Here is a 27,946-nt window from a genome sequence, read left to right as displayed (position 1 = left end):
GACACACCGGCCAGCAGTGCAGGTCCGGGCAGCGCGGGGAGGGCGCCCGCAGGGTAACGTGGGGAGCCGGCCGGCCGGACAGTGCACGTGCACACACCACCTGCGGCGGTGTGCTGACAAGCCAATTGCGGGGACTCCATCTTACAAAACGCGCTTCATGTCGCCGCCATTCCAATGCCTAAACCAGGGAGGGCAGGCACGGCGGGGAGCAGTCCCGAAGGCGGCTGGCGGCTGGCGCCAGGCCGAGCGCCGGGCTTTGACGGCTGGAATCCGGGAGAAAAGTCTTTGGGCCGCGCATGCGCGATGCTCTCGCCTTGCCCCACCTCTCGGTCGCGGATTGGCGGGCGTGGGTCACGTGGGTACACCACCCGCTTCCTCGCCGCAGGGGGCCCGCCCGCCGGCTCGTTTCCGGTCCGGAGGGTCCAAGATGACAGAGCCGGGCGCCTCTCCCGAGGACCCTTGGGTCAAGGCAAGCCCCGTGGGCGCGCACGCCAGGGAGGGGAGGGCGGGTCGGGCTCGTGCACGTAGGGGGGCCGGAAGACAAGGGGCTTCCCTCCTGTCTCCAAAGTCCCCCACGTTCTCCGGGCCCCGGGGCTGCAGAGAAGACAGCTCTCTCCCCGCGTGTGCCAAGGTGGGGAGACAAACGAGGCGTGTGCGCGCGAGTCGGGGGAACGGGGTACTGGGGTGGAGTAGGGGCGGAAGAGATCATACACGGGGGAGGCGCTCGCACGGCCTAGCCCGTGCCAAGTCTCGGGGGAATCATTAAGGTGCCCGCGCACCCCGGGCTGTGTGTGCGCGAGCGCGCAAGGTGACAGAGGCGCCTTCCCGGAATGCGGGGCGCGCTGTGTGTGCCTGCAGTGAAAGTGTCGCCTCCCCCCAGGGGCGGAGGTCTGACGGGCCCCTCCCGTGCTCTGTGCCGCAGGTGGAGTATGCCTACAGCGACAACAGCCTGGACCCCGGTGAGTAGCTCCCCCATCTTAAGCTTTAGAGGTACACTCCCGCCCAGGCTCTCTAGAATTCTTGTGGTGTTGCCAACCACGCCTGAGCACAGTCCACTGTCCCTGAGCAGAGTTCCTGGCTTGAGACAGCAGGAGCTGAAGGACGAGGGCAGAAAACAACTGAGGGTGACACCTAGTTCCCTCTGTTCTGGAACAGGGAAGTGGTGGAACTAGTGGCAGCTGATCACTCACACTCTGTCACGTCCAGATGCCCGTTTGTGAGCCAGGGGGTATCATGCAGGCCTATGGAGCAGTGTAGACACTAGGGAGCAGAGCGCTGCAGCCTAGTCTGGCTGGAAGTGGAGGGCCCAGTATGGTTGGCTTTGGGTTGAAGGGAAGAGGTCAGCATTTATGAAAGCCATTGTGTCCTACAGGTGTCTGAGGGTCTGGCAGTGTTCCCCACCGTGCCGCTTAGTGATTGGGGCCTCTCTTTTCCAGGGCTTTTTGTAGAAAGCACCCGCAAGGGGAATGTAGTGTCCAGAGCTAATAGCATCGGTTCCACCAGTGCCTCTTCTGTCCCCAACACAGGTAGGCAGTTACATCCCCCCCACCTCGAGGGGCTCAGATATGTCATAATTGTAGTACCTTTCCTAGACAGGGGAGCCCCAGCCATCCACACAGGGGTGCTGGAGCCCAAGTATCAGACACAGGGTCTCACCATCTTTCACCTCATCTGGAACATTAGGTTCTCTGTCCATCTGCCTTCTCTGGACACCAGGTTCTTCCCAGATGGGGAAAGGTAGGCTAGCTGGACCCCATTGGGCCCCAAGATGACCTCTCCCTGCCCCCATCTCTGAACGTAGATGACGAGGACAGTGATTACCACCAGGAGGCCTACAAGGAGTCCTACAAAGACCGGCGGCGGCGCGCACACACTCAGGCTGAGCAGAAGAGGAGGGACGCCATCAAGGTGACCAGGGAGGCCTGCGCCTCAGCCAGTGCAGGAGGGCCCTGCATAGTTCAGCTTCCCTGTGCCCTGACCCTCTCAGACAGTCCCAGGCACCCTAGGGGGTGGGCAGATAGTCTAGTCCCAGGCACGAACACCGCCATTGCAGCCTTCCCAACCCGTTGTGTTTGTGAGCGTAGAACTTGGTATCACGAAAGAAGTTTGTGCCAGTTTGCTTTAATCTCTCAGGGTTAAAAAACCCATTTCCCCTGCTGTCTCCACAGAGAGGCTATGATGACCTTCAGACCATCGTCCCCACTTGCCAGCAGCAGGACTTCTCCATTGGCTCCCAAAAGCTCAGCAAAGCCATCGTTCTACAAAAGAGTATGGCTAGGGAAAGCACTGGAGGGGCTGGAGCCAAGAGGGGCTGTGAAGAGGCCAGTGCCTCCTACCCACCCATGGCTTGGCCTTGGTGTGGTGATTGTCATGGGATAGTTGGGGTCTAGGGGAAGGGGAACAAAGTCAGCCTTATCTTCCTGTTTGAGAATACTTCTGTACCTACCCTCTTTTCCTGCCCCTACCCTAGCCATTGACTACATTCAGTTTTTGCACAAGGAGAAGAAAAAGCAGGAGGAGGAGGTGTCCACGTTACGCAAGGATGTCACGGCCCTAAAGATCATGAAAGTGTAAGAGGGGTGCTGAATGGGGGGAACCAGAGCTTCTGAGGCAACTTCATTGCACACCCTCCCTTGTTCAAAGGCTACATCAGTTACTACAGTATAGATAATACTCTCAGTTCCTGAGCTAGCCAGTAGAAGCAGGACTGTGTATCCCCAGCTGTCCTTACACATGGCAGACACTCAGGAAATGCCTGTTGGATTAATGTAAGGAAGGTTGGAGAGAGAGGGCCACCATTTCCTGGCCTGGAAGCAGTATTTCCCTGATAATGAACCCCACCCAGAAGCTCTCTGGGGATGCCATTCCTGGGAGTACACAGGGTAGTCCCATCATTTTTCTTGGGTGGGCGGAGCTGCTCCAGCACCTCAGCCCTGGCCTGCCTGCCTTTAGGAACTATGAGCAGATTGTGAAGGCACACCAGGACAACCCCCATGAAGGGGAGGACCAGGTCTCTGACCAGGTCAAGTTCAACGTGTTTCAAGGCATCATGGATTCCCTGTTCCAGTCCTTCAATGCCTCCATCTCCGTGGCCAGCTTCCAGGAGCTGTCAGCCTGTGTCTTCAGCTGGATTGAGGAGCACTGTAAGCCTCAGGTATGGGGCAACAGTGGGCACAGGGCCTGCGGTTTTCTCTACCGTCAAGCAAAGTGGCCCAAGCCATCAGCTGTTGAGAAAAGCATGGCAGCTGCTTTTAGATCTTAAGGGTATTTCTGCAGCTTTCAGGGCCCTGGTATTTTCCCGTTTCTTTGCTGTCTAACCCCCATCTTCATGGTATGGTTTCATTTGGCAAGTGTGATGTGAGCTCAATGTCAAGTCCAGCTCTTGGCTTTCGTCTAGCCTATGTTATCGCTGCACCTGTATGGAAGCCCCAAGCATCTGCAGCAGAATTGGAAACATGGAAATTCTGGGACCCTACCTCCAGGCCCACTAAAGTAGTTGCCCCAAGAGCTTTTTAAAAATGTATTTATAATGGAGATGTGCTAATGGTATTGCACTAAGTCTTCTAATTGAAGTCTGGTTGCTTTTTCTGAGGCTTTAAACTTGTGTCTGAGATTTCTTATTTGTGGCACAATCTCGGCTCACTGCAGCCTCCGTCTTCTGGGTTCACGCCATTCTCCTGCCTCAGCCTCCCGAGTAGCTGGGACTACAGGTGTGCGCCACCACACCCAGCTAATTTTTAGTAGAGACAGGGTTTCACTATGTTAGCCAGGATGGTCTCGATCTCCTGACCTTGTGATCCACCCGCCTTGGCCTCCCACAAGTGCTGGGATTATAGGCATGAGCCACTGCGCCCGGCCTCGTTTCCCAGCATTTTTATTGTGAAACACATTAAACATATTGCAATGTTGAGAGGACTTCACAGTGAACACTCGTATACCCACTACCTAAATTTTACCAAAACATTTTACTGTATTTCCATCTCTCCATCCTGCTTCAGGAGCACCTCAAGTAAACTGCAGACAGACATCAGTACTTCCTGGGGGCTTTTTTTTTTTTTTTTTTTGGAGACAGAGTCTCACTCTGTCACCGAGGCTGGAGTGCAGTGGTATGATCTCAGATCACTGCAACCTCCACCTCCTAGGTTCAGGCAATTCTCGTACCTCAGCCTCTTGAGTAGCTGGAATTACAGGCATGTGCCACCATACCTAATTTTTGTATTTTTAGTAGACACGGGGTTTCACTATGTTGGCCAGGCTGGTCTTGAACCTCAGGTGATCCACCCGCCTTGGCCTCCCAAAGTGCTGGGATTATAGGCATTAGCCAGGACACCTGGCCCCTGGGGGCTATTTTTAATGCACTTTTCTGAAGTATGTGGCTGATATAGGCAGGCATCTTTGAAATTACGCTGCACTGACCTGGGCATTGTCTATTTCTTCCTCTGCTGCCCTCGCCAGACCCTGCGGGAGATTGTGATTGGCGTCCTGCACCAATTGAAAAACCAGCTTTACTGACCAGTTCTTGGAAACCTGCAGAACAGCCAAGAGGCCCTTGAATCTCTACTTGGCCACTGAACTGCTGGGCCCGTGCGATTGGACTACAACACCTCACACTGCTCAGCTGGTTTCTACTTGGTGTTTGGTTTTCCCAGCCCCATTTTATCTTCAGTGGAGCTGCGGTGTTTTGTGAAAGCTTCTGATTAATTTATTATATTGACGATAAAACTCAGACCTAACCAGCCTATCCCCAACTCCACGGAAGTCCTTGGGATGGGTGTCTGCTCTGGACACCCCAAAGAGCTCCTGCCCTCTCAGCCCTTTCTTCAAGCCTCAGAGTTCTACTCATGATCTACACAGATTTGGAAACTGTTTTTTCTCTGTTTTGGTCTCTTGGGCAACATTTGGCCCATGTTTGGGCATTTTGGCAGTAGCTGTATGGGCGAAAAAGAGTAAGAGGAAATATTCCCACCGCCACGAAGGGTGAAAGGGCACCTTGTGCCTAGACTAGGGCTGCCTGGTCAGTCCCAGGTGAGGCCAAGGGCTTTCTGGCCATCTGAGGGAGAGGCGACCAGGTTCCTCCCCTCGCTTCATAATCCATCACCTTCCTCCTCTGCTCTGGGTGGTAAGGGAAGCCCTCCTGGTTCCCACAGGCTGTGATGCTGCAGAGGCAGGTGTAATACAGCAGTACATACTGGAAATTTTTTATTTTTCTAAATACCAATGCAGTTTTGCTACGGTTACAATTTTGAAATATTAACTGGGCCTCAAAATCACCCCCAGCTTTTCTGTCAAGCATATCTTGGCCTCTCCCATGTCTCAGTGTTGCCTGCGTTTCTCCCAGGACTTGGGGGTGGGGTGAAAGAGTACAAAAGATACTCGAAAGGTCTCCTGGGGTACACAAGCCCAGTAGGTCCTGAGTGAAGCCGTGGGCCCTCCAAATGCTCGTTTTATAGCAACCTCTCTCTACCTTAGTTCTCCAGGTTCACTTCTGCCTTCCTCAGGTTTGGTATCTGGCAGGTTTGACTATCCAGAGAAAATTAAATATTTTTATATCAAATTAAATTACAATAAATGTTGCCAAATGCTTTCCTTTAGCATTGTTCCAAGTCTAAATGTTAACCTCAAGCTACCGCAATTTAGACAATGAAATGGGCTGGGTCTACCCCAGCCACCAGCCCTCATCTTCCACCCAGTGCTCTGGTTTATGCCCGTCTCCTGACTGCTTTGCTTAAAGGTGAAAAGCAGCAGGAAAGACAACAAAAGCCAACCAAAAACAAGGTAGCCAGTCTAGGACATCTCACTCTTCTGACATCCTGCAGTCCCCACCACTCCGGACCGTGGGCCCCTCAGGGGTCTGGGAGTGTGACATTGTAATCTTCATCCGTCTCTATCCCAACTTCCTCCTGTGGGCGGGGAGAGAAGTGAATGAGATGTCACCAGGATAAGACCACAGGGAAGCAAAGAAGGAAGAGAGTACCACTTACAAAGAACTGCTTCTTGCTCTTGGGGTATCCTTCAAGTATTGCATCAGACAGCTCTGTAGCCTGACAAGAAATAAAACCACCCGTTTTCAGATGGGCAGCACTGGGCACTACCTGTCAGTTTATGATATTGGGTGGTTGTTGATCCGGTGCCTGCCATTTTCAAAAGCACTTCTAGGGCCTGTCTCAGAGCTCCCACACACTTACCATCCTCTTCCTCTTCCTCCACTCCTTACAGTACTTCTGCCTCTCTCTGTATACCTAGAAGGAAAAAGCAAGTTCCTTTAACTCCTCAGAACCATAGCAGCCCTCTGGGGCTCAGCCCTCATATTCACTCTGGACCTGCAGAGTGATCCTCCAGCCTCCAGCTCACCTGCTCTTTCTCTTCTGGAGTCACATGATTGGTAGCTGCTTTAATGTTCTTCAATCTCTCTCTGTAGCCAGCACATTCCTTCTTTAACTCCTGGATTTCTTTCTGCATCTCTGGTGTGGTCAGGGCACTAGATAATTCCTTGAGCTCTGAAACCACACCCCCTGGGGTCACTTGCTACCCCTGAGGAAGGAGTTCTGTCTTTCCCAGTGGGTGCTCCCTGAGATGTTCAACCTTGCTCTGGATCTGTCATCTCACATGGAAAAGCTCAGGAAACTAAGCCTTACAGGATTATTAGCTTATTCTAATTTTCTTTCCTCCTCCATCTACAAGTAGCATGGGTGTGAGGTTCAACACTTAGGCGTAGCCAGTTAAAGAAGCAAGAATAAAGGGAAACGTGAGGACAGTGTACTGATAATTGTGGCAGGGGGGGAAATGCGTATCTTGTCCATTTGTTGGTACACAAAAGCCATTAGTTATCCTACATTTCGTTTTATGCCTAAGGGAGCCCAGCAAAGGGGTCTTAGCTGCAATAAGATGCTGCAGTCACTGAACCATTCATTTAGTAATTCCCGACCTCTAGAATGAACCTAAGCCTATGGGCACTTTTGAGGGGCTACCCGGTCCTACCAGCCTCCATGTAGCGGCAGCTCTGCTGCAAGCTCTGCACCTTAGCAGTGAGGGCCACGATTTTGCCATCTAGGCCTTGAAGGTCAGCATCACTCACCATGTCAAACTGGTCCTACCAGACAAAGAGGGAAAATACAAGCGAACTGTTGTGAGGCACAAAGATGGGAACACACACCTGGGAAGGCACCATTTAGATACGCTCAGGAACCAGCCACACCCCAAACTCTCCAGAGGGTCTGCAGAAATAGTGGGAGAGTACTTTTGAGAAATCGTTTTCAGTTAAGGAGCGACCCCACTAAAAAGGTAGGAAAGAAAACCTGAAATCTAATGCCTGTCCTTAAGCAGCTACCAGGTTGACAGGATACTGATTAGGACAGAAATCTTCCCATTCGGTGATAAAACCACTACCTGGGCTGAAGCAGCTAAGTAACATTGTTCCCAAGGTGGGGAAACCTAGGTCATGGGTTTCCATAATAGATAGAAACTGGACAGGTGAAGAAGCATGATGGATGGGATGGATGGACTTCTTTTCTCCTTCTTTCCTGTCCTGCCTTCCCATTCTTCTTTCCATCTTCCTTTCTTTCTCCCTCCTTTTCTCCTCCCTCCCTTCCTTCTTCCTTCCTTTCCCCTCTCTCTGTCTCTCCCTCTCTCTCTCTTCCTCCTTCCCTCTTTTCCTTTCTTTCTCTCACTGTCGCCCAGGTCAGAGTGCAGCGGTGCAATCTTGGCTGACAGCAACCTCCGCATCCCGGCTTCAAGCGATTCTCATGCCTCAGCCTCCTGAGTAGCTGGGATTATAGGTGTGTACTACCAAGCGCAGCTAAGTTTTGTATTTTTAGTAGAGAAGGGGTTTCACCATGTTGCCCAGGCTGGTCTCAAACTCCTGGGCTCAAGCGATCCATCCGCCTCGGCCTCCCAAAGTGCTGGGATTACATGCATGAGCCACTGTGCCAGGCCTTGGGATCCATGTAGATAATGGATTCCAGCAAGTCTGAGGAGCTCCTCTCATGAGGGGCCACTGCTAGAAAATAACTGCATTGGGGATCAGTGTGGGGGTGGGGGAGGTCACATCAGTTGGTGATGGGGAGCAGGTTGAAAAAGTATGCCAACCAGTGCAGTCTGGACTCTACACTTGGGCAAGGTGAACGTATAGGGCAGAGGCCAGCAAACCATGACCAGCAAACCAAATCCTGCCAGATGCATGTTTTTGAAAACAAAGTTTTATTGAAACAGCCCTACCCATTCATTTACATAGTCTACAGCCGCTTCTGCTCTACAGTGGCAGAGGTGAATAGTTGTGGCAGTTGTACAGCCAGCCATGACAAGAGATACATATGGCCCACAAATCCTAAAAATACTGTCTGGCCATTTACAGAAAACCTTTGCCAAACCCTCCTTTAGAGGATTTTCTTTAGATGAGTAACACAACACAGCCTGTTTTAGGAAAGTTGGCCTTGAAAGTGGTTTGGTTCAGTTTAACGAGTAATATCTGCTGGATGTTAGATACTGCGGAGGTGCTGATCAGATAAAAATGAATTGAGAAATGAGGTCTGCCCTAGAGGAACTTCAGTTGAATAAAGGAGACAAGTAAAAATAATTGTAATACAACAGGCCTTAAAAGAGATAAGGGCCAGGGCCGGGTGCGGTGGCTCACGCCTGTAATCCCAGCACTTTGGGAGGCTGAGGCAGGTGGATCACAAGGTCAAGAGATGGAGACCATCCTGGCTAACACGGTGAAACCCCATCTCTACTAAAAATACAAAAACAAAAAACGAAAAAAAAATTACGCGTGGTGGCAGGCGCCTGTAGTCCCAACTACTCAGGAGGCTGAGGCAGGAGAATGGCGTGAACCCGGAGGTGGAGCTTGCAGTGAGCCGAGATCGCGCCACTGTACTCCAGCCTGGGCGACAGAGCGAGACTCTGTCTCAACAATGACAACAACAAAAAACAACAACAAAAAGAGGTAAGGGCCTGAAAAAGAAAACAGTGAGCTCAGGGCATTCAAGGAAGATTTCTGGAGAAGGTGATGTCTAAGTGAAATCCTAAAGGAAAGTAAGAGTTGGCCAGGAAGAGAAGCAGGTACAGGGAAGACAACATGTGAAGGACAGAGCAGTAAAACACATCAGAATTATCTAGTGTTCGTGGATAGAAAAAGGATGAGGATTGGTGAGGCCAGAGGCTGGCTGGGGTGTCTTCTGGTGCCTTTTACATGTTTTTTGCAGCACTAGAGAGCCATTGAAGAGTTTCAAATAGGGAAGGTGCATGACCAGATCTATTTAGACAGATCATTCTGACTGCAATGTTTAAGATATGTTTGAAAAGCCAAGATCTGTTAGGAGGATGTTGCAACAGATGAAGAGGGCGTGAACTAGAGCAGCCATGGCAGATGGAAAGGAGAGTGGATTCAAGAATGGAAAAATCAGCCAGGCTCTGTGGCTCATGCCTGTCATCCCAGCACTTTGGGAGGCCAAGACAGGAGGATCACGTGAGCCCAGGAGTTCAAATCAACCTGGGCAGCATAGCAAGACCCATCTCTATAAAAATAAAAAATAAAATAAAAAAACAGACAACGGAAAAATCAGCCGGACTTGACGGTTGACTAGTAAAGGAAGTCAAGAATTGCTCCCAAGTTTCTGGTTTGCGTGAAGAGTAATTCCATTAGGGAGAAGAATGTTAGAAAGAAACCAGTGCAGGGTAGGGGGAAGATGAGGCATTCTACTGTGGCAATTTTGACTCTGATATTAATGCCTGACAGATTCCAGCTGGAGGTCTGCGCTGGAGAATATAAATTTGATATGTGTGTTTAGAGAAGCGGATGGAGGCAGGACGAACATAATTTGTCAGAGGGTGTTGCCAATCTAGATGATAAAAAATAAGAGCTTTGAAGCGGATATGGATCTTGGTAGCAACAATACAGGATCTTCTGTCATCCATCATATTGTAAATCTGGAAACCTCGTGAAGTTGGGATCCTAACAAGAGGAGTACACACCTTGATTTAAGGATGGTGGCCTAAGACAGGCGAGTTTTCCATGGGGGGGCCTCTCCCCAAAAGAGTTCACACTAGGAGTAGATTCACCCGTTGTCGGGCTCTCATGGGTGACAATTGGCGCAGGTTCTCCTCACCTGATCCGCAAAATAGATTTTCTGCTTGCCGTACATCTTCTCTTTGATCTTGCCTTGTTGTGCCAGCTGCTCCAGAGTCTTCACCACCACCTGGCAGAGGAGAGAAGAGGGGCAATCAGAGGAGTCTGGGCCTGGGTCTGGGGAAATTCTGCCAGTGATGTGGAAAACGCCCAAGGCTCCAAAGGGCACGACCCCAGTCTGATTCCAGGGAGTCCGACGGAGAGGGAATCCCGGGAGAGGGTCCTCACCGCCTTGCCCAGTCCGTGTTCCCGCTGCAGGTTCCCGAACACATCCTGGGCGCTGTAGGGCCGGTTCTGCTCCTGCAGGTACCTCAGGAGGATCCCAGCGGCTACGGAGAAAAAGGGGAGGGGGCCACTCAACCGACCTCCTCACCCACTGCCCTCCCGAGTCTTCCCCGCGCCCAAGCCGCCGTTACCTCCCGCTGCAGCTTCTCCCCGGCATTTACTCATCGCATTTCCCGCCACCCAACTCAGAAAGCCGAACGTTGCAGTTGCTCGGGGCGATGGTTCCTTCCGGGGGCGGGGGGGCGGACCTCGAACGGTGATTGGCTGAAGGGGAAGCCTTCCGGAGCAACAAGGCGACCCCTCCCGGACCCCATAGTTCATTTCAGGCCGGAACTTGAGCATCCGGGCCGGACCTCGAACCTCTGCGAAGGCGCCGGCGTGCCCACAGCTGAGAAGTTTCCTCTTTCTGCCCCCGGGAACGAAGGCTGTAGCAGAGAAGGCCTTCAATTTTCGAGACGCAGTTCCAGCCGCAGCTGAGCACTGCTGACCTTGAGTTAGGTCGAGTGTTGGGACTGGAAGACACTTCAGACATCAGCTGCCGCGCTGGGCAAGCGACCAGCTCAAAGTTACCCCACAGGGACGTGCCCTGATCCCACGGTCCAATGCTCTTTTGTCGGTTAGTTTGGTAATTTTAAAAATAGGAACAGTAGATAGTGATAGGAAAGTGGTTGTGAAAACAACACAAGTGGTTGTGAAAGCTAAGCGTCTTGGTCGGGCACTGTGGCATGTCACGCCTGTAATCCTCTCACTTTGGGAGACTGAGGCGGGCGGATCGTTTGAGCACACGAATTCGAGACCAGCCTAGGCAACGTGAAACCCCATCTCTGCAAATAAAGTACAGAAAGTTACACGTGGTGGCGCGCTCCTATGGTCCCTGCTACTCTGGAGGCTGAGGTGGGACGGTCACCAGAGCCCCGGAAATCGAGACTGCAGTGAGCCACCATGAGCGCGCCACTGCAGCCTGGCGACAGAGCGAGACGCAGTCTCGAACAAAAAAGTAGGAAGGGGACAGCTAAGCGCCTTGGAGAGCAACCACCCTTATTTGCCTAATACCGAGCTTCGCACCCAGGGGGCACTCGACACCTGCTGTAGTTTGGACGCCAAGGAAAGATAGGGTTCGGAGGGGGCTACTGTTCAACCACAAAGCTTGTGGAAAAGTTTGTTAGCCCAGTCAATCTCAGGGCAACACCTGGCAGGTGCTTTCCACCCCTGACCACAGTGGCCAATGGGACAGAGCCTGAAATAAGTATTTCTAGTTTCTGAGGTCAGCTGAAGGCCAAAGAGCAGCTGTCCCTTGAGCTCAAACCATCCAGTGGAGGAGCAAGGTGCTACTTCTTAAAGCCTTCTGCTACCTACAACCTCCTTAGCCTTTAAAACGTGTGCTTGTCTCTGCACGTTTAGGAGGCAATATTAAGAATTAGAAATGAAGGCGCGGAGCGCGGTGGCTCACGCGTGTAATCCCATCACTTTGGGAGGCCAAGTTGGGCCCATCACAAGGTCAGGAGATCGAGACCATCCTGGCTAACATGGTGAAACCCCGTCTCTACTAAAAATACAAAAAATTAGCCGGGTGTGGTGGCGGGCGTCTGTAGTCTCAGCTACTTGGGAGGCTGAGGCAGGAGAATGGCGTGAACTCGGGAGGTGGAGCTTGCAGGGAGAGGAGATCGCCACTGCACTCCAGCCTGGGCAACAGACCGAGACAACGTCTCAAAAAAAAAAAAAAAAAAAAAAAAAAAAAAAAAAAAAAAAAATTAGAAATGAAGGAAATACAGGCTAAATACTAGCCAAGAGTGCCAGTTATGCTGATGGTGGGGCTCTCACAGGAAGGAAAGTAGCTTCATACAATGGTGATGTTCTGGCCATGACAAAGGAAAAATAGGGGTGGGCTGGTGGGTCCCTCATACCTGGGCTTCCTCTTTTAAGGCTATCACTTCAAATTAATCAGAACTCAGATTTACAAAAGAAGACCTATCAAGGGTAGGACACCACTCAGCATCAGTCTCTTAAAGATTGTTCTCATACAAGATTTATTCCCCAGCACACCCCTCCCCTCCTCAGTTCACAGTGGAGACTATGGAGATTCAGAGTAGGATTCCCCCAGATACAAGAAACACCTTCCGAAGATTTTGCTCTCCTTCCTTCCCTCCCTCTTGCCAACTCCCAAGGCCTGAAGCACACACTCATGCAAACACATGAAATCCCCCTCCTTCCCCACACCTCCTGTCTTTCCACATCAGAGCTCACCTGTAAGACATCTGAACTTGAGAAGAGAAGTGTCCAAAGTCTGTTTGAGAACCCTAAAGTGGGGAGATGCCATTACCCCTGACCACCCCACTGTGAGTGACTATGAGACACCTAACTCTTCCCCCTTTTTACTGTCAATCATTTTTACTCCCTGGCCTCTGTACCTTCTCCATCAACCAAGAGCAAACATGTCAGCACACCCCCACCTGCAGTACATGAAAACAGGCTCTGTCCAACATCCCTCACCCAAGTACAGGGGTGTTGGGGGAGTGGCCCCTGAGGATCAGCAAAGGGTTAATGCAGAAGGAAAGAGGACAGGAGAGTTTGGCTTGAGCTCTGATTGGGGAGGCAGAGGCTATAGACTGGCACAGGTTTAGAATCAATTACCATGTTTAGGTTTCTGTCTCACATGATTTCACTAGGGGCTGCAGAACAGATACCCCTCAGAGGGGTCTCTGCTGACTACAGCCACATTCTTACCACTGGCTCATCCTTAAAAGAGGCCCCACCAAGTTAGGAATAAAAGCTCTAAAGGAGCTGAACAGGAAGTAAGAATAGGTGGTGCAAGAGATTATGTATGGCCCCTGGGATGAATGACATGGAGCCATTTGTAAAGTGCTACTGTATCATCCCCCCATGGAATTACTGCTTCTCCAAAGCAGGAGCAGAGGAAGGAACAGGAACATAGAAATGAGTATGGTATTGCTTTGCTCACTGCTGAGGCTGATGGCCAAATGGACCCAGGGGTTATCAGAAACCAAAGATTAACCACACAGCTCCAGAAGACTCAGTGAGACCTCAAAATACAGAGGTGCTCACTAATCCTCCCAGCCAGCTGATCCCCCTGAGCCAAGGTAATGTAGAAGAGGCCCATCCCCACATCATATTCACATTTCTTAAATTTCACAAGCAATGCTTTGGAGCATGGGGGTTCAGGCCCCAAGAAATGAGGATGGGCTAGAGGAGAGGAAGCAGGCCTGTTCTGCAAAATCAAAGGACAAGTTTACTTTAAAAAAAAAAAAAAAAAAATTACGCTGGACACAGTGGCTCACACCTATAATCCCAACACTTTGGGTGGCTAAGGTGGGCTGATCATTTGCGGTCAGGAGTTCTAGACCAGCCTGGCCAACATGGTGAAACCCCATCTCTACTAAAAACAAAAAAAAAATTAGCTGGGTTTGGTGGTGCATGCCTGTAATCTCAGCTACTGAGGAGGCTGAGGCAGGAGAATTGCTTCACCCGGGAGGCGGAGGTTACAGTGAGCCGAGATCGTGCCACTGCACTCCAGCCTGGGCGACAGAGCCAGACTCTGTCTCAAAAAAGAAAAAAAAAAGAAGAAATCAAATCCTGGTTTAACAAGAGAAGATGACTAATCCCAGCACTTTGGGAGGCCAAGGCAGGTGGATCACTTGAGGTCAGGAGTTGGAGACCAGCCTGGCCAACATGGTGAAACCCTATTTCTACTAAAAATAAAAAAAAAAAAATTAGCCGGGCATAGTGGTGGGCACCTGTAATCCTACTACTCAGGAGGCTGAGGCAAGAGAACCTCTTGAACCTGGGAGCCAGAGGTCGCAGTAAGCCAAGATCACACCACTGCACTGCAGCTTGGGCAACAGAGCAAAACTGTCTCCAAAAAAAGATAACAATGTTAACTACTCCAGCTGCTGCCTGACTTTGGGGGCTCTAGGGAGGCAATGAAGGGAGGAAGGCAGGCATGGGCTCTTTCAATGAGGGCCCCTGAGCACTCATACCTAAAAGCAAACAGCAGCACCTCCTCAAAGGGGAACCAATATCCCTGACTACTTTGTTCCCCCAAAGTACCATCCTGATGGAGAGAAGCCTCCCTTGGGGGAGCACACTCTCACTTCAGTGGCTGAGCTCAGAAATGGGCATCCAGCTGGTGGGAGGGAAGTGAGTGTCCTCTCTAAGCAGGCCTCTGAACATCAACCAGGCCATGCAGCATACAAATATAATTCAGGGGAGGGGAGCTGAGTTCTTCCCTTGCCCCATCACCTTAAGTGGGATGGGGAGAAAAAAACCTCAACCACACTGACTCCCAAAAGGAGTCTCTGCCTCAGTGGCTCCTAGAACTGGCAGGGTCCAACTGATTCAGCTCCGACTGGTCCAGAAGTTCAAAGTCATCCCCCTCAGCATCAGTGTCCAGGTCTGAACTGGGGGACCGAAGGAAGCCTCTTGTTGCTCTCTGGGCAGGTGCACCAGAAGGGCCTGGTTGGGAGGCCCCTGAAAAGGCCAGCTGAATCATACCCTGGGAGACCAGGCTGGCAAGGTTGCTGGTGAGGTTGGATCCTACAGGCAGAGCACCAAGCAGGAGCTCCGGTAGCGCAGCCTCGTCCCGGCTGGCAGGTGGGGCCTGGGGCTCCTCAGCCCCTGGCGGGCAACGGTACATCAAGCTGGGCATGCCAATGCTAGTGTCGTCCTCATCATCCAGGCCAGCAGGATCCACGTTAATGGAAGGGAAGTCTGGAAGGTCTCTGGCAAAGGATTCCTCTGGATCACTGTGACCATCTAGGTCTGGTAGAATACAGAAGTGTCTTGAGTCATGGCACCTACCTGGCCCTCCTGTGCCGCAGCCCCACATGACCAGATTTTTCCCACCCTGGCTTTCTCAGGGTGAAATAAACCCATGGGACTGGTGTAACTTTCCCCTCCACTTGTAGATGGCTGTGATTTCTACTGGCCACACAATTCCCCCTCTCTTCTTCTACGCCCCCTGTGAGGCTAGTGCCTGAGGCTACTAAGGGACTAAAGGCTTTGAGAAGGGCAGCAGTGCCATCCTGGCTGTAGCCACAGCCCTCAGGCTGCTCTGCCACCTGATCCATAGCTCAGAAAACAGGAGAGGAGCAGGCACCAGTATCCCCTCTGTTCAGGAAAGCTAAGAGGCAACAGTCAGAGCCATTATCAACTGAGGTCAAAGGCTACCCTCACCTTCAGAACCTTCCGTTAGAGGTGTTTGGCCCCTTGAAAGATTGAATGTGCCATTGTCTGTACAGGAGACTTCAGCATCTGAGTGCTCAGAGTCTGTGATGGCCAATTCCCTGGCAACAGTAGAATCGTCCAGCTTAGGAAAAGAAAAGACCAACAAACCTGAGATAATGCCATCAGGAACCAGGTGTAGTCCCCAGGTACAGCTTTACTAATCAGCTAACATGAGTTATCTGAAGGCCATCAATGTAACCAGGGATAGATGGTAACTTCAAAATCTTGACTCCTTTTAGGCTGCTCTCCCAAAGAAAACACTCACTCATAACCTCTTAAGCACAAGAAGAAAAGCAGTCCTGGGGGAGTCAATTACCTACCTACCTAAGGCGAATAATTGATCCAGAGATAACTTTTCAAAGTGGCAGGAGGATACACATACTGCACAGACCCAAGGGTGAACTGGACTGTTTAAAAGATGATCATACTAACTCCAGAAGTTCTTCCATAATGATAGGGTAAAAAGAGATATGGAAGAGTGGTGCTGGGCATCAGGCTCTTAGGCTCTAACTGAGATCTAGGTTGATTACAGGAATGATATGATTAAAAAAAAAAATTGAGATCTAGGAACAAAGTCTCACTTCTCTCCTTGTTACTGGTCTTGGGAACAAGGGGAGTCCAAGGCCTCAAACCTGGCTATGGCCTAAATGTGAGCTGTCAGATGGTTAAAAGGGAGCTAAAGAAAACTGGACAGTGAAGCAGCTCCCACACTCAAGATACCTGAGGACAGAAGGCAGCAAGCTCCTCTTCGCTGTCACTGTGGTTGTCCATGGCTCGTTCTGGGTGGAGAGCTCTGCGGCGTACTGTGTGGGAAGAGCACAAAGCCTTGCTTGATACCTTCCCACCAGCGTAAAAACCCCTTTGGACTTTAAAGGCATAAAATCAGAACACAAAACAAAGAGCCTCTCTGAATCCGGCTCTAAGCCTACATAATAATAACAGAATGCTGAGCTGCTGAACCCAAATGGCAAGGTGAGTTGATAACACAGGAGAAAATATCTCAGCTTCCAACATCCTCTCCACCAGGCCCTACACATTTTTTTTTTTTTTTTGAGATGGAGTTTTGCTCTTGTTGCCCAGGCTAGAGTGCAATGGCGTGATCTTGGCTCATTGCAACCTCTGCCTCTTGGGTTCAAGCGATTCTCCTGTCTCAGCTTCCTGGGTAGCTGAGATTACAGGTGCTCACCACCACACCCAACTAATATTTACATTTTTAGTAGAGACGGTGTTTCATCATATTGGTCAAGCTGGTCTTGAACTCCTGACCTCAGGTGATCCGCCTACCTCAGCCTCCCAAAGTGCTGGGATTACAAGCGTGAACCACTGCGCCTGGCCTGGCACACATTTCTATTCTGGTCAGAGGATCAAATACCAGGCTTTGTCAACAACTCTCTGGATGGCTAAACGCAGACCTAATGTCAAGGTGTTAAGTGGACACGATCAGAGAGAGGGCAAAAGGAGATGCACACCTTGTTAAATCAGACTTCTGAGGACTGGTATTATTCAACTGGCTGCCCCAAGGGGACTTGGGCCTTGGTGACCAAGTGCAGGGCTCTTTGAAGGCCAGGACTCCATAAAACATAAAACCTGACAAGACCACACAAGGGAGGGAAAAGTCTGTACTACCATCATTAATGTGCTGCATGGATCTCAGGCTGGTACACTTACAACCTCTGAGGTAGCAGTTTTTAATCACCTTTGGGAGGCAGCTTTCAGTAGTGAAAAGAGACCAGGCTTAGGAGTTGAAAGGGTCTGCTCTGGGCTGAGCGTGGTGGCTCACATGTGTAATCCCAACACTTTGGAACGCCCAGGCAGGAGGATCACTTGAGCCCAGGAGTTCAGGATCAGCCTGGGCAACATAACGAGACCCCATCTCTACAAAAAAATATAAAATTCAGCCAGATGTGGTGATACATGCCTGGAGTCCCAGCTACTGAAGGGTTTGGCGGGGCTGAGGTAGAAGGATCACTTGAGCCTGGGAGGTCAAGGCTGCAGTGAGCCATGATCATGCCACTGCACTCCACCCTGGACAACAGAGTGAGACCCTGTCTCAAAAAAAAAAAAAAAAAAAAAAAGCACAAATACTAGGAATTTATCTTTACTGTCTAGCTTTTATTCAACTCGAAAGAGCTTTTATCAGATAAGTTTAAAACAGGAGCCTAGGATTCCAAATGATAAAAACTGGCAAGCTTGCATAGGTTTCCCTAGAGCAGAATATCATTTTTACCTACCAATCCTCACCCCTACCAACTACCCCCAACTTCCACTTTTGAGGACCCACCCAGTATGTCAGACCTATGGGCTTCTCCTTCTTGCCCCAAATTGCCTAAGTGGAAAGAATGATACCATGACACTTACATTGTCTCTCTCTCTGCTTGGACATCATGTAGCCACGGACACTGAAGTCCAGCCGCTGCAGAGCTGGCTTCAGCCGCACATATGCTCGATCCCACAGTCGGTGGTACACAGCAAGGGGCCACATCATGACAGTGACAACTGTGAGGAGGCATGGGAAACAGTGACAAAATGGAGAAGGGGCTGCAAAAAACATTTCCAACTGTAGCGCTGCTATTGGTCCTTAGGGCTTGGACACAAAGTGTGGAACAGATCTGCCCAAGTCTGCCGGTCATCTTCACCAGTCTCCCCTACGCATGAAGTTTTTGAGGGCAGGGACTTCTATAGCTACCCACAGAGCCTAGTGCGGGGCTATGCACAGCACAGTATGCTGCTGACAGGCCAAGGGCAGAACCTGGCAATGGGTGTCACTGAGCCATAAATGGTAACAATGCCTAAAAATTACACAACAAATCATGGGAGGTTTTGATATACAAAAGCCACAGGCGTTAAGTACTTAGTTCTTCCAGCCCCAAGCAAGCTGAGTACATGCCAACAGGAAGTAACTAAATTTACAAAACTATGCTCCAAGTGGGAAAAAAGTACTCTGGCATAAATAGAACCTAGTAGAGAAATCCCTAAGAGTTATGTTCTGCTGACAATACCCTGGTTCTAAAAATTCTCTCCTAAAATAGGGACAGGCAGTCCTTTATAATTGGTAATATAATACATGTTAGTGAACCCTCATCAATTTCTTTTTTTTTTTTTGAGACGGAGTCTCACTCTTGTCGCCCAGGCCGGAGTGCAGTGGCACGATCTCGGCTCACTGCAAGCTCTGCCTCCCGGGTTCATGCCATTCTCCTGCCTCAGCCTCCTGAGTAGCTGGGACTACAGGTGCCCACCACCACACCCAGCTAATTTTTTTTTTTTTTTTTTTTTTTTTTTAGTAGACACAGGGTTTCACCGTGTTAGCCAGGATGGTCTCGATCTCCTGACATCGTGATCTGCCACCTCGGTCTCCCAAAGTGCTGGGATTACAGGTGCGAGCCACCGCACCCAGCCTACCTTCAATTTCTGACTTGGTAAGAAATGAACTTTGTATGTGGAGAGCCTGCTAAAGGTAAGAAAGATATTTTCATGACGACACTAAACAGGTCATGAAAATATGCAAAGGTCATATCCTAGAGAACTGAAATATAAATGTCCTCTCCTCAGACCTAGAGTTAGCCATAGTTGGAAAGCTATGAGCAGGGTACAGTTCGTAGGGGAGGTATACTCCATACTTACGCATCAAGTAGGAGAGCAGAAGCCCAGGGACATAGCGGCCCAAGACAGCCAAAAAGGTCAGTATCCCACAGCTCAGCAAGCAGAACTGGGGAATCAAGAAAGAGTATTAAGTTTCTGCCACACTGCAGGGGACTGGGGTGGGTGTGGAGGGTTAGGGTAGAGATATAATTGAAAGACTCTGTAAGTCAAGCTTGGATGTGTAGCCACTGTTGCATCCAATGGTGATTCTGTTTGGGAAGAAAAGGAGCATGTCCCCTTCTATTCAAACTCTTTTTATATGGCTAACCCCATAGGGCTGCACCTTTCATGCCAAGAAATTGGTTTGAATAGGACTTAGCCAAAAATTCTCTCTGAAAGCAACGTTGGTGGTGGTTTTTTAAGTCAACAAACACACACACAAAACCCAAAAAAACACAACAACGTATCACATACTTATACGACACAGAATGCACACAAGAAAGCTTTCTTTCCCATCCTGAAGCAAGAAAATGGCCTCATCTAAGTGGCAACCACACCAAATGAGCAGTCACCAAGCTCCTGTCTTAGTCCTAATGGCTGGTCAGAAGGTCCTTCCTATAGCTTCCTTTTGTCTCTATAAACATCATAGTCTTTACTTTCTTGAATGAAGACATGTAGTAAAGGAGCTGTTTCAGTTTAGCATGAACTGAACTGAGAGGCCAGAGATGAAAGTGAGAAAGGGAAGAGTCTTACCTTGCCTGGGTTTTGCTTTTTGAAAAGCAAAACATTCCTTATGAAAATGGTCCCACTAACCCAGACTTCAGCTACATGGTGGCAGAGCTCGGGCACGCTGAGCAACCGAGGGTGCACAAAGCCCCAGCTATGGGAGAGAGAAGGGGGAGCTGTGAAAGGAGGGTGTTGAGGGTCCCCCCATCTTGCTGTGCAGGCAGCCAGTGCTTCCAGGTTTAAATGGGGATTGGGGAGTGACTAGGCCCAGGTGCTTTGGAGGTGAAGCATGGCTTTCTTCTTGGCTCACCAGGTTGAAACCTGAATTTAGGTACAAGGAGGACAGACTTGTTCTGACAACTCCACCCTATGAGCAAGCAGCCCAATCCACGTGTGTAAACCTGCCCCCAGCTCCAAGGCCCTTTGTGCTTAGAAACATCTTCTTCCTTGCACTCAGACCATTCCAATTCCCTGTGATTGCAATCCAGGGATAAAAGTGAGCACAGTCTGACTGATACCACTGCTGCTAAGGGGGAGGAAATGGTGGATGTGCCCTTCAGAGAGAAAATAAATAAAGCAAAACCAAAATAAACCATAGCAGAGAAAATTCCTTGGATTAAACAAATGGAGTGGATGAACTGAGAAATGAAAGCAGGAGCTGTAAGACACAAGAGGAATCTTTGGCTTTGACTTGCTGATGCCAGGAACCAATGTGTTTTCTGACCGGGAACTTTAAATAGCCAGAGGTCACAGAAAACACTAAATGACCTGGTATAAAAGCCAGGAGACAAATGAAGTTAGCTGCCTTTAAGTTTTCTCACTGGGACTGAACAATGCAGCTGACTCCCTGGCATGTCACGTTATGGGGCACTGTAATGCTTCTTTTTCAGAAACTTCTCTTGTAAAGATCAGAGGACACAGGCCATCTCAACATATTGCTGCCTGAACTTTAGGATGTGTTAAAATGATCATTTGGAACAGCCTAGGTTCTCAGCTTACACTGTGTGTCCAGAACATGGGGTTAACAACATGTAACCAGAATATTACAAGAGAATGAATCAGAGCAACAAAAAGGGATTTAATTAGTGTTCCATACCTCTCATTGTCTAATGCGTCGGGTCTTGGCACTACAATATTAAAACAAACACCAGCATTAGTTGGTAGGGAAAACTAAACATGAAAATGTTAGGCTGTTGGTCTGACAGCTCAAGTTTTAATAGGTTGGGGAAAAGAAAACAGTAATAGCTGATAAAAAAGGAGACACTGCGTTATACCGCCAGAGTTAGGGAGCTACAGACAAGGGAATAATCATACACCTACTCATTTTTCAAGGGGAAGGAAGGGAGGTCCAAATGGACTATTTAAGCCCCCTTCTAATGACCTCAGCTGAAAGCCAAGGTGTACAAGAAAAATGGTCCATCTCACCCCTTAAGTGTGTCTGGGATGCCCATACACATCAATCTGTGCCAGGCTACACAAGGTACGTTGTAACAACTCCAACCCTAGAAATCTTCCTGTTCTTTTTTTATTTTTATCTTTTTTGAGACAGAGTCTTGGTCTGTCACCCATCCTGGAGTGCAGTGGCATGATCTCGGCTCACTGCAAGCTCTGCCTCCCGGGTTCACGCCATTCTCCTGCCTCAGCCTCCCGAGTAGCTGGGACTACAGGCGCCCGCCACAACACCCAGCTAATTTTTTGTATTTTTAGTAGAGACGGGAATTCACCGTGTTTTTTTTTTTTTTTTTTTTTGCAGACAGGGTCTTGCTCTGTAGCCCAGGCTGGCGTGCAGTGGTGTGATCTCAGCTCACTCAGCCTCCTGAGTAACTGGGACTACAGGTGCATGCCACCACACCTGGCTAATTTTTGTATTTTCAGTAGAGATGGGGTTTCACCATGTTGGCCAGGCTGCTCTCGAACTCCTCCACCTCCCAAAGTGCTGGGATCACAGGCGTGAGCTACCGCACCCAGCTAAAAAATGCCTATTCTCTTTATTTTTTTGAGACAGAGTCTCACTCTGTCGCCCAGGCTGGAGTGCAGTGGCATGATCCTGGCTCACTGCAACCTCCGCCTCCAGAGTTCAAGCGATTCTCCTGCCTCAGCCTCCCAAGTAGCTGGGATTACAGGCGCCCACAACCACGCCCAGCTAATTTTGTGTTTTAGTAGAGACGGGTTTTGCCATGTTGGCCAGGCTGGTCTTGAACCCCTGACTTCAGGTGATCCACCCACCACAGCCTCCCAAAAGTGCTGGAATTACAGGTATGAGCCACCACACCCAACCTGCCTGTTCTCTTTAAAAAGAGACCCAGAGCTGGGTATAGTGATGCTCACTTATGTTCTGCCTCCTTGAGGGGCTGAGGCAGGAGGATCACTTGAGCCCAGGAGTTCAAGTCCATCCTGGGCAACATAGTGAGAACCTATCTTTAACCAAAAAAAAAAAGGCGGGGGAGACCCATTATCTACCTGAATGATGTGTAAGTCTTTTGATATTCACCAGCCATTAGATAGGCAGATGAACTACACAATTCCTTGCAAGTCTCTATAAAATATGATGGGCATGTATTTAAAACCTGTATACTCTGGTTTGAGTATCTTGCCAACACTTCAAAATTAACATAAAATCTACATCAGTTTTCCTCTCTCACCCCTTCAAACCAACTTTCGTGTCTGCCTTTGCCTTTATCTACTAACTGTAATGCCATTCTGCCACTCTCTTAGCTTTAACCCCCATCCATTTATGTACATATATAATAATAATTATTTTTTGAGACAGGTGTCGCCCTGTTATCTAGGCTGGAGTACAGCGGTGCGATCATGGCTCACTGCAGCCTCAACCACCAGGGCTCAAGGGATCTTCCCACTTCAGCCTCCCAAGTAGTTGGGGACCACAGGTGCACGCCACCATGCCTGGCTAATTTTTTAATTTTTTGTAGAGACAAGGTTTCGCCATGTTGCCCAGGCAGGTCTCAAACTCCTGGGCCCAAGCAATTCTCCTGCCTCAGCCTCCCAAAGTGCTCAGATCACAGGCATGATCCACTGCACCTGGCCCCAACTATTTATGTCTTGATGTATCTTCCTTCTTCACAGCTCTCCAAACCATCCATCATTTGTATTCACTGAGGCCTCTCTGACTACTTTTCACAAAGACACTGCCAGTGTCCTAACAGGTCATCCTGTTCCACTTTCCCTCCTTCCATGTGGTCCTAAAAATGCTACTAAATTAATCTTTACTATCGGCCAGGCCTGGTGGCTCATGCCTGTAATCCCAGCATTTTGGGAGGCCAAGGCAGGCGGATCACTTGAGGTCAGGAGTTCACGACTAGCCTGGCCAACATGGCAAAACCCCATTTCTGCTAAAAATACCAGAAAAATTAGCTGGGCATAGTGGTGCACACCTGTCATCAGGAGACTGAGGCAGGAGAATCATCTGAACCTGGGCGGCGGAGGTTGCAGCAAGCCAAGATCATGCCACTGCACTCCAGCCCGTGCAACAAAGCCAGACTCTGTCTCAAAAAAAAAATTTCTTTTTTTTTTACTTAGCTGGATGTGGTGGTATGCACCTGTAGTCTCAGCTAATTGGGAGACTGAGGTGGGAGGATCACTTAAGCCCAGGGATTTGAGGCTGCAGTGAGCTATGATCACACCACTGCACTCCAAAACCTGGACAACACAGTGAGACCTATTTGTTAAAAAATAAGAATAGGGCTGGGCGCGGTGGCTCATGTCTGTAATCCCAGTACTTTGGGAGGTCGAGGTGGGCGAATCATCTGAGGTTGGGAGTTCAAGACCAGCCTGACCAACATGGAGAAACCCCAACTCTATTAAAAATACAAAATTAGCTGGGCGTGGTGGTGCATGCCTGTAATCCCAGCTACTTGGGAGGCTGAGGCAGGAGAATCGCTTGAACCCAGGAAGTGGAGGTTGTGGTGAGCCGAGATTGTACCACTGCATTCCAGCCCAGGCAACTAGAGCGAAACTCTGTCTCAAAAATAAAAAATAAATAAATAAATAAACCAAAAAAAATAAATAAAAAAGTCGGTTGGGTGCGGTAGCTCACACCTGTAATCCAGCACTTTGGGAGGCTGAAGTGAGTGAATCACTTGAGTCCAGGAGTTTGTGACCAGCCTGGACAACATGGCAAAACCCCGTCTATAGAAAAAATACAAAAATTAGCTGGACATGGTGGCAAGTGCCTATAGTCCCAGCTGCTCAGGTGGCTAAGGTGGGAGAATTGCTTGAGCCCAGGAGGTTGAGGCTACAGTGAGTCATGATTGTGCCACTGCACCCCAGCCTGGGTGACAGACGAAGACTCTGTCTCAAAAAAAAGAATGGGCCAGGTGCGGTGCCTTGCGCCTGTAATCCCAGCACTTTGGGAGGCCGAGGCAGGTGGATCACCTGAGGTCAGAAGTTCAAGACCAGACTGGCCAACATGGTGAAAACCCGTCTCTACCAAAAACACAAAAAATTGCCAGGCAAGGTGGCACGTGCCTGTAATCCCAGTTACTAGTGGGGCTAAGGCAGGAGGACTGCTTGAAGCTGGGAGGCGGAGGTTGCAGTGAGCCTAGATCATGCCACTGCACTCCAGCCTGGCCAACAGAGCGAGACTCCGTCTCAAAAAAAAGAAAAGAAACAAACAAAAAACCTGGCCGGGCGCGGTGGCTCAAGCCTGTAATCCCAGCACTTTGGGAGGCCGAGACGGGCAGATCATGAGGTCAGGAGATCGAGACCATCCTGGCGAACATGGTGAAACCCCGTCTCTACTAAAAAATACAAAAAACTAGCCGGGCAAGGTGGCGGGCGCCTGTAGTCCCAGCTACTCCGGAGGCTGAGGCAGGAGAATGGCGTAAACCCGAGAGGAGGAGCTTGCAGTGAGCTGAGATCTGGCCACTGCACTCCAGCCTGGGTGACAGAGCCAGACTCCGTCTCAAAAAAAAAAAAAGAAACAAACAAAAAACCTAATCCCAACATACTTTCAGTTTTATTTCCTAGCACTCCCTTTAATGAACCTTCATCCTGGCCATATGATCAATTCTCTGATGTCAGGAAATGCTTTGCAACTTCTGGTTCCTCAGACTAATCAAGTCACTGGACTCTCTAGAAACACTTTTTTCTCGATCTGTTCAAATCTTTTGCTTTGTTCCACTCTCGAGCTAGGGACAAAATATATGACAAGTATACCAATTACATACTGCCCTGTGACATCTGTGGTACTGGTCTATAACTGTCACTTAACTTTTCATTTGTTTATGTATTAGCTTTTTAAAAAGACACTACATGTCATGGTTCTCTCTCTCACTCTCTCTCTCTCTCTCTTTTTTTGAGACTGAATTTTGCTGTTGTCACCATGGCTGAGTGCAGTGGCACGATCTTGGCTCACTGCAACCTCCGCCTCCCGGGTTCAAGCTATTCTCCTGCCTCAGCCTCCTGAGTAGCTAGGATTACAAGTGTGCGCCACCACGCTCAGCTAATTTTTTCTATTTTTATTAGAGACAGGGTTTCATCATGTTGGCCAGGCGGGGCTCAAACTCCTGACCTCAGGTGATCCACCCGCCTGGGCCTCCCAAAGTGCAGGGATTACAGGCGTGAGCCACTGCGCCCGGCCATCATGGTACTTTCTATAAGTCACAATTGGCTATCCTAGCGTTTTGCAAATGAGCAATTTAAAAGAAATTCCTGAGAGGTAAATTAGTACTGCCTCAATAAAGATGCAGTGTCCAATAATGATAATTATTATTTTTAATTTGAGGACTACTTATTCCTCAGGCCATTATGTTGGCAAAAATATCTCAGGTGGTGAGTACAGACTACCTGTGCTTAGTAACAATGGGAAGGGCAGAACCCAGTTCCAAGGAACCATAATTGGGGCACAAGTCCTTCAAGTGCCTCCTAAAGCAAATGATTCAGACTTCGAAAGACAGTCCCTAGCTCCATACACCTCCTCATAAATCCCTAATACTAAAGGTACAAATTATAGGAAAGGCCATCTTCAGTTCAGATTGTTCTAAATGCTACCAAACTCACCTTTTATTTCAGGCCAGATTTTGTTCTTCCACTGGTCAATACACACAATGATCATCAAGCCAAATGCAAGCAAAAACACAAGACGAAGGGATGTCAGGGCAAAGAACCTACAGAGGAAGAAAAACAGAAGAAAGATCATTTATCTAGTTAAGCTAATTTCAGAAAAGGCCACGTGTGTACTATGGGCTCTGTGGTAAATAGACCTGAGGTCTAGCTTTTTTTGTTCTGACACTTAACTAGTTATATACTTTGGGTAAATCATTTAAACCTTCTGGACCTTAACTACTCTACCTATGGGGCAGAGAGGATAATTTGCTGCTGTAAAGGCAGAAGACTAAATCAAGTAACTTCTTAAAGCTCCTTCAGCTTTCCAGTCTGTACCTCTATTAATTTCACAGAGAAATTCATCCTTGATAACAAGTTGTTATAATGAAAGCAAACACCTTTCTATCAAATTAGACCCTAGTGTAGGGCAACAAACTGATAGAGATGCACTCAAGAGCATTTAATTCAATTACATATCTTTTTACAGATAAAGGAACTGAGGCCTGAAAAATATTTGATTAAGGTCACATAGAAAGTTGGCATGAAAGCTATATTTAAAAGCAGATTCTGGCCAGGCGCAGTGGCTCAAGCCTATAATCCCAGCACTTTGGGAGGCTGAGACAGGTGGATCACCTGAGGTCGGGAGCTCGAGGTCAGCCTGCCAACATGGTGAAACTCCGTATCTACTAAAAATACAAAAATTAGCCAGGTGTGGTGATGTGTACCTGTAATCTCAGCTACCTGGGAGGCTGAGGCATGCCTGTAATCCCAACTACCTGGGCGGCTGAAGCGTAAGAACTGCTTGAACCCAGGAAGCAGAGGTTGCAGTGAGCCAAGATCACACCACTGCACTCCAGGCTGGGCAACAGAGTGAGACTCGGTCTCAAAATAAATAAATAAATAATAAATAAAAGCAAGTTCTCCAGAATTAACACAAATGCTTCTCAAACTCTTCCAAAAAAAAAGGAAGCACTTCTTGATTTATTTTGTGAGGCCAGCATTATCCTGATACCAAAGACATAATAAAACTGTAGACCAATATTCCTTATGAATATAGATGTAAAAATCTTCAATAAAATACTAGCAAGTTAAATTTAGCAGCATGTTAGAAGTATTATACACCACGACCAAATGAGATTTATCCCAAGACTGCAAGGGTGGTTTAACATACAAAAAAATCAATAAGTGTAAGGTATCACATCAGTAAGATAAAGGAAAAGCTAGTTCTTATTTGAAGGAATCAATCATAAAAAAAGTTTGAACAATCTGAGAAATCTGACATTGAAAACACATCTAATGATACTAAGGAATTTTTTCTTTTAGATGTTAAGGTAGTTATTTTTTTCAGATAACATTTTGGTTTAACATTAAATGAGGAAATTCAGAAACATAGATTAGTACAGATAGCATAAATGTTACACTCTGGGTCTTCATTTTTTTCCCTTTTTTCCCCCTAAGTAACACGTGATGTGAACATGAACTGCAGAGCTCTGGCCAGGTGCGGGGGCTCATGCCTGTAATCCCAGCACTTTGGGAGGCTGAGGCAGCCAGATTGCTTGAGCTCAGGAGTTCAAGACAAGCCTCAGCAACATGGCGAAACACCATCTCTAAAAAAAAATATAAAAGGCTGGGCGCGGTGGCTCAAGCCTGTAATCCCAGCACTTTGGGAGGCCGAGACGGGCAGATCACGAGGTCAGGAGATCGAGACCATCCTGGCTAACACGGTGAAACCCCGTCTCTACTAAAAAATACAAAAAAAAAAAAACAAAACTAGCGGGGCGAGGTGGCGGGCCCCTGTAGTCCCAGCTACTCGGAGGCTGAGGCAGGAGAATGGCGTGAACCCGGGAGGCGGAGCTTGCAGTGAGCTGAGAACCGGCCACTGCACTCCAGCCCGGGCGACAGAGCGAGACTCCGTCCCAAAAAAAAAAAAAA

At 48.9% G+C, this 27,946-nt stretch overlaps 3 protein-coding genes across 7 annotated transcripts in view; 1 reads left to right on the top strand and 2 right to left on the bottom strand.

Annotated features, from left to right (window-relative positions):
* Positions 1–346: 346 nt before the first annotated feature.
* MLX (MAX dimerization protein MLX) lies at positions 347–5,591 on the top strand. Of its 5 annotated transcripts, none has more exons than XM_017856588.1 (8): positions 349–631; positions 923–959; positions 1,437–1,526; positions 1,802–1,908; positions 2,169–2,268; positions 2,471–2,570; positions 2,953–3,154; positions 4,456–5,591. In XM_017856588.1, exons 1-8 carry the CDS (start codon positions 428–430, stop codon positions 4,510–4,512), a joined length of 897 nt encoding a protein of 298 aa, XP_017712077.1. In that variant the 5' UTR covers positions 349–427; the 3' UTR covers positions 4,513–5,591. The 5 variants fall into 5 exon arrangements, with proteins under 5 accessions (XP_017712078.1, XP_017712077.1, XP_017712079.1 ...); XM_017856590.1 differs by having other exon boundaries at positions 352–469; positions 881–959; XM_017856591.1 differs by having other exon boundaries at positions 357–469.
* On the bottom strand, positions 5,183–12,056 carry PSMC3IP (PSMC3 interacting protein). Its single transcript, XM_017856593.1, has 8 exons — positions 10,537–12,056; positions 10,349–10,449; positions 10,101–10,190; positions 6,979–7,090; positions 6,352–6,497; positions 6,186–6,239; positions 5,982–6,041; positions 5,183–5,900 (listed from the first exon to the last, which is right to left on the bottom strand). The coding sequence occupies exons 1-8, from the start codon at positions 10,745–10,747 to the stop codon at positions 5,844–5,846; spliced, it is 831 nt and encodes a 276-aa protein (XP_017712082.1). The 5' UTR covers positions 10,748–12,056; the 3' UTR covers positions 5,183–5,843.
* A 357-nt stretch (positions 12,057–12,413) lies between these two features.
* RETREG3 (reticulophagy regulator family member 3) overlaps positions 12,414–27,946 on the bottom strand; it is a 32,991-nt gene continuing 17,458 nt past the window's right edge. Inside the window, exons 2-9 of the mRNA XM_017856583.1 lie at positions 25,970–26,076; positions 21,048–21,078; positions 19,979–20,105; positions 19,268–19,352; positions 18,005–18,142; positions 16,367–16,449; positions 15,596–15,728; positions 12,414–15,181 (exon numbers count right to left, since the gene is read on the bottom strand). Of these exons, the coding sequence (XP_017712072.1) occupies positions 14,724–15,181; positions 15,596–15,728; positions 16,367–16,449; positions 18,005–18,142; positions 19,268–19,352; positions 19,979–20,105; positions 21,048–21,078; positions 25,970–26,076 (1,162 nt within the window). The 3' untranslated portion in view covers positions 12,414–14,723. The remainder of the gene's footprint in view (positions 15,182–15,595; positions 15,729–16,366; positions 16,450–18,004; positions 18,143–19,267; positions 19,353–19,978; positions 20,106–21,047; positions 21,079–25,969; positions 26,077–27,946) is intronic.

The sequence above is a fragment of the Rhinopithecus bieti genome, unplaced genomic scaffold, assembly GCF_001698545.2.
Source record: "Rhinopithecus bieti isolate Rb0 unplaced genomic scaffold, ASM169854v2 scaffold_44695, whole genome shotgun sequence".
NCBI classification, from domain to species: Eukaryota; Metazoa; Chordata; class Mammalia; order Primates; family Cercopithecidae; genus Rhinopithecus; species Rhinopithecus bieti.
Note: the sequence above shows the minus strand (reverse complement) of the source record. Positions and strands in the feature narration are given on the sequence as shown.

Bases quoted from the DNA above. Each gene is read 5' to 3' on its own strand.
- MLX (XM_017856588.1), top strand. From the start codon at position 428: ATGACAGAGCCGGGCGCCTCTCCCGAGGACCCTTGGGTCAAGGCAAGC. The intron at 960-1,436 runs GTGAGTAGCTCC...TCTCTTTTCCAG, and splicing joins CGACAACAGCCTGGACCCCG to GGCTTTTTGTAGAAAGCACC. The intron at 2,571-2,952 runs GTAAGAGGGGTG...GCCTGCCTTTAG, and splicing joins GCCCTAAAGATCATGAAAGT to GAACTATGAGCAGATTGTGA.
- PSMC3IP (XM_017856593.1), bottom strand. From the start codon at position 10,747: ATGCTCAAGTTCCGGCCTGAAATGAACTATGGGGTCCGGGAGGGGTCG. The intron at 6,498-6,978 runs GTAGGACCGGGT...GTGTGGTTTCAG, and splicing joins CTGCCGCTACATGGAGGCTG to AGCTCAAGGAATTATCTAGT. The intron at 5,901-5,981 runs GTAAGTGGTACT...CCCCGCCCACAG, and splicing joins AGAGCAAGAAGCAGTTCTTT to GAGGAAGTTGGGATAGAGAC.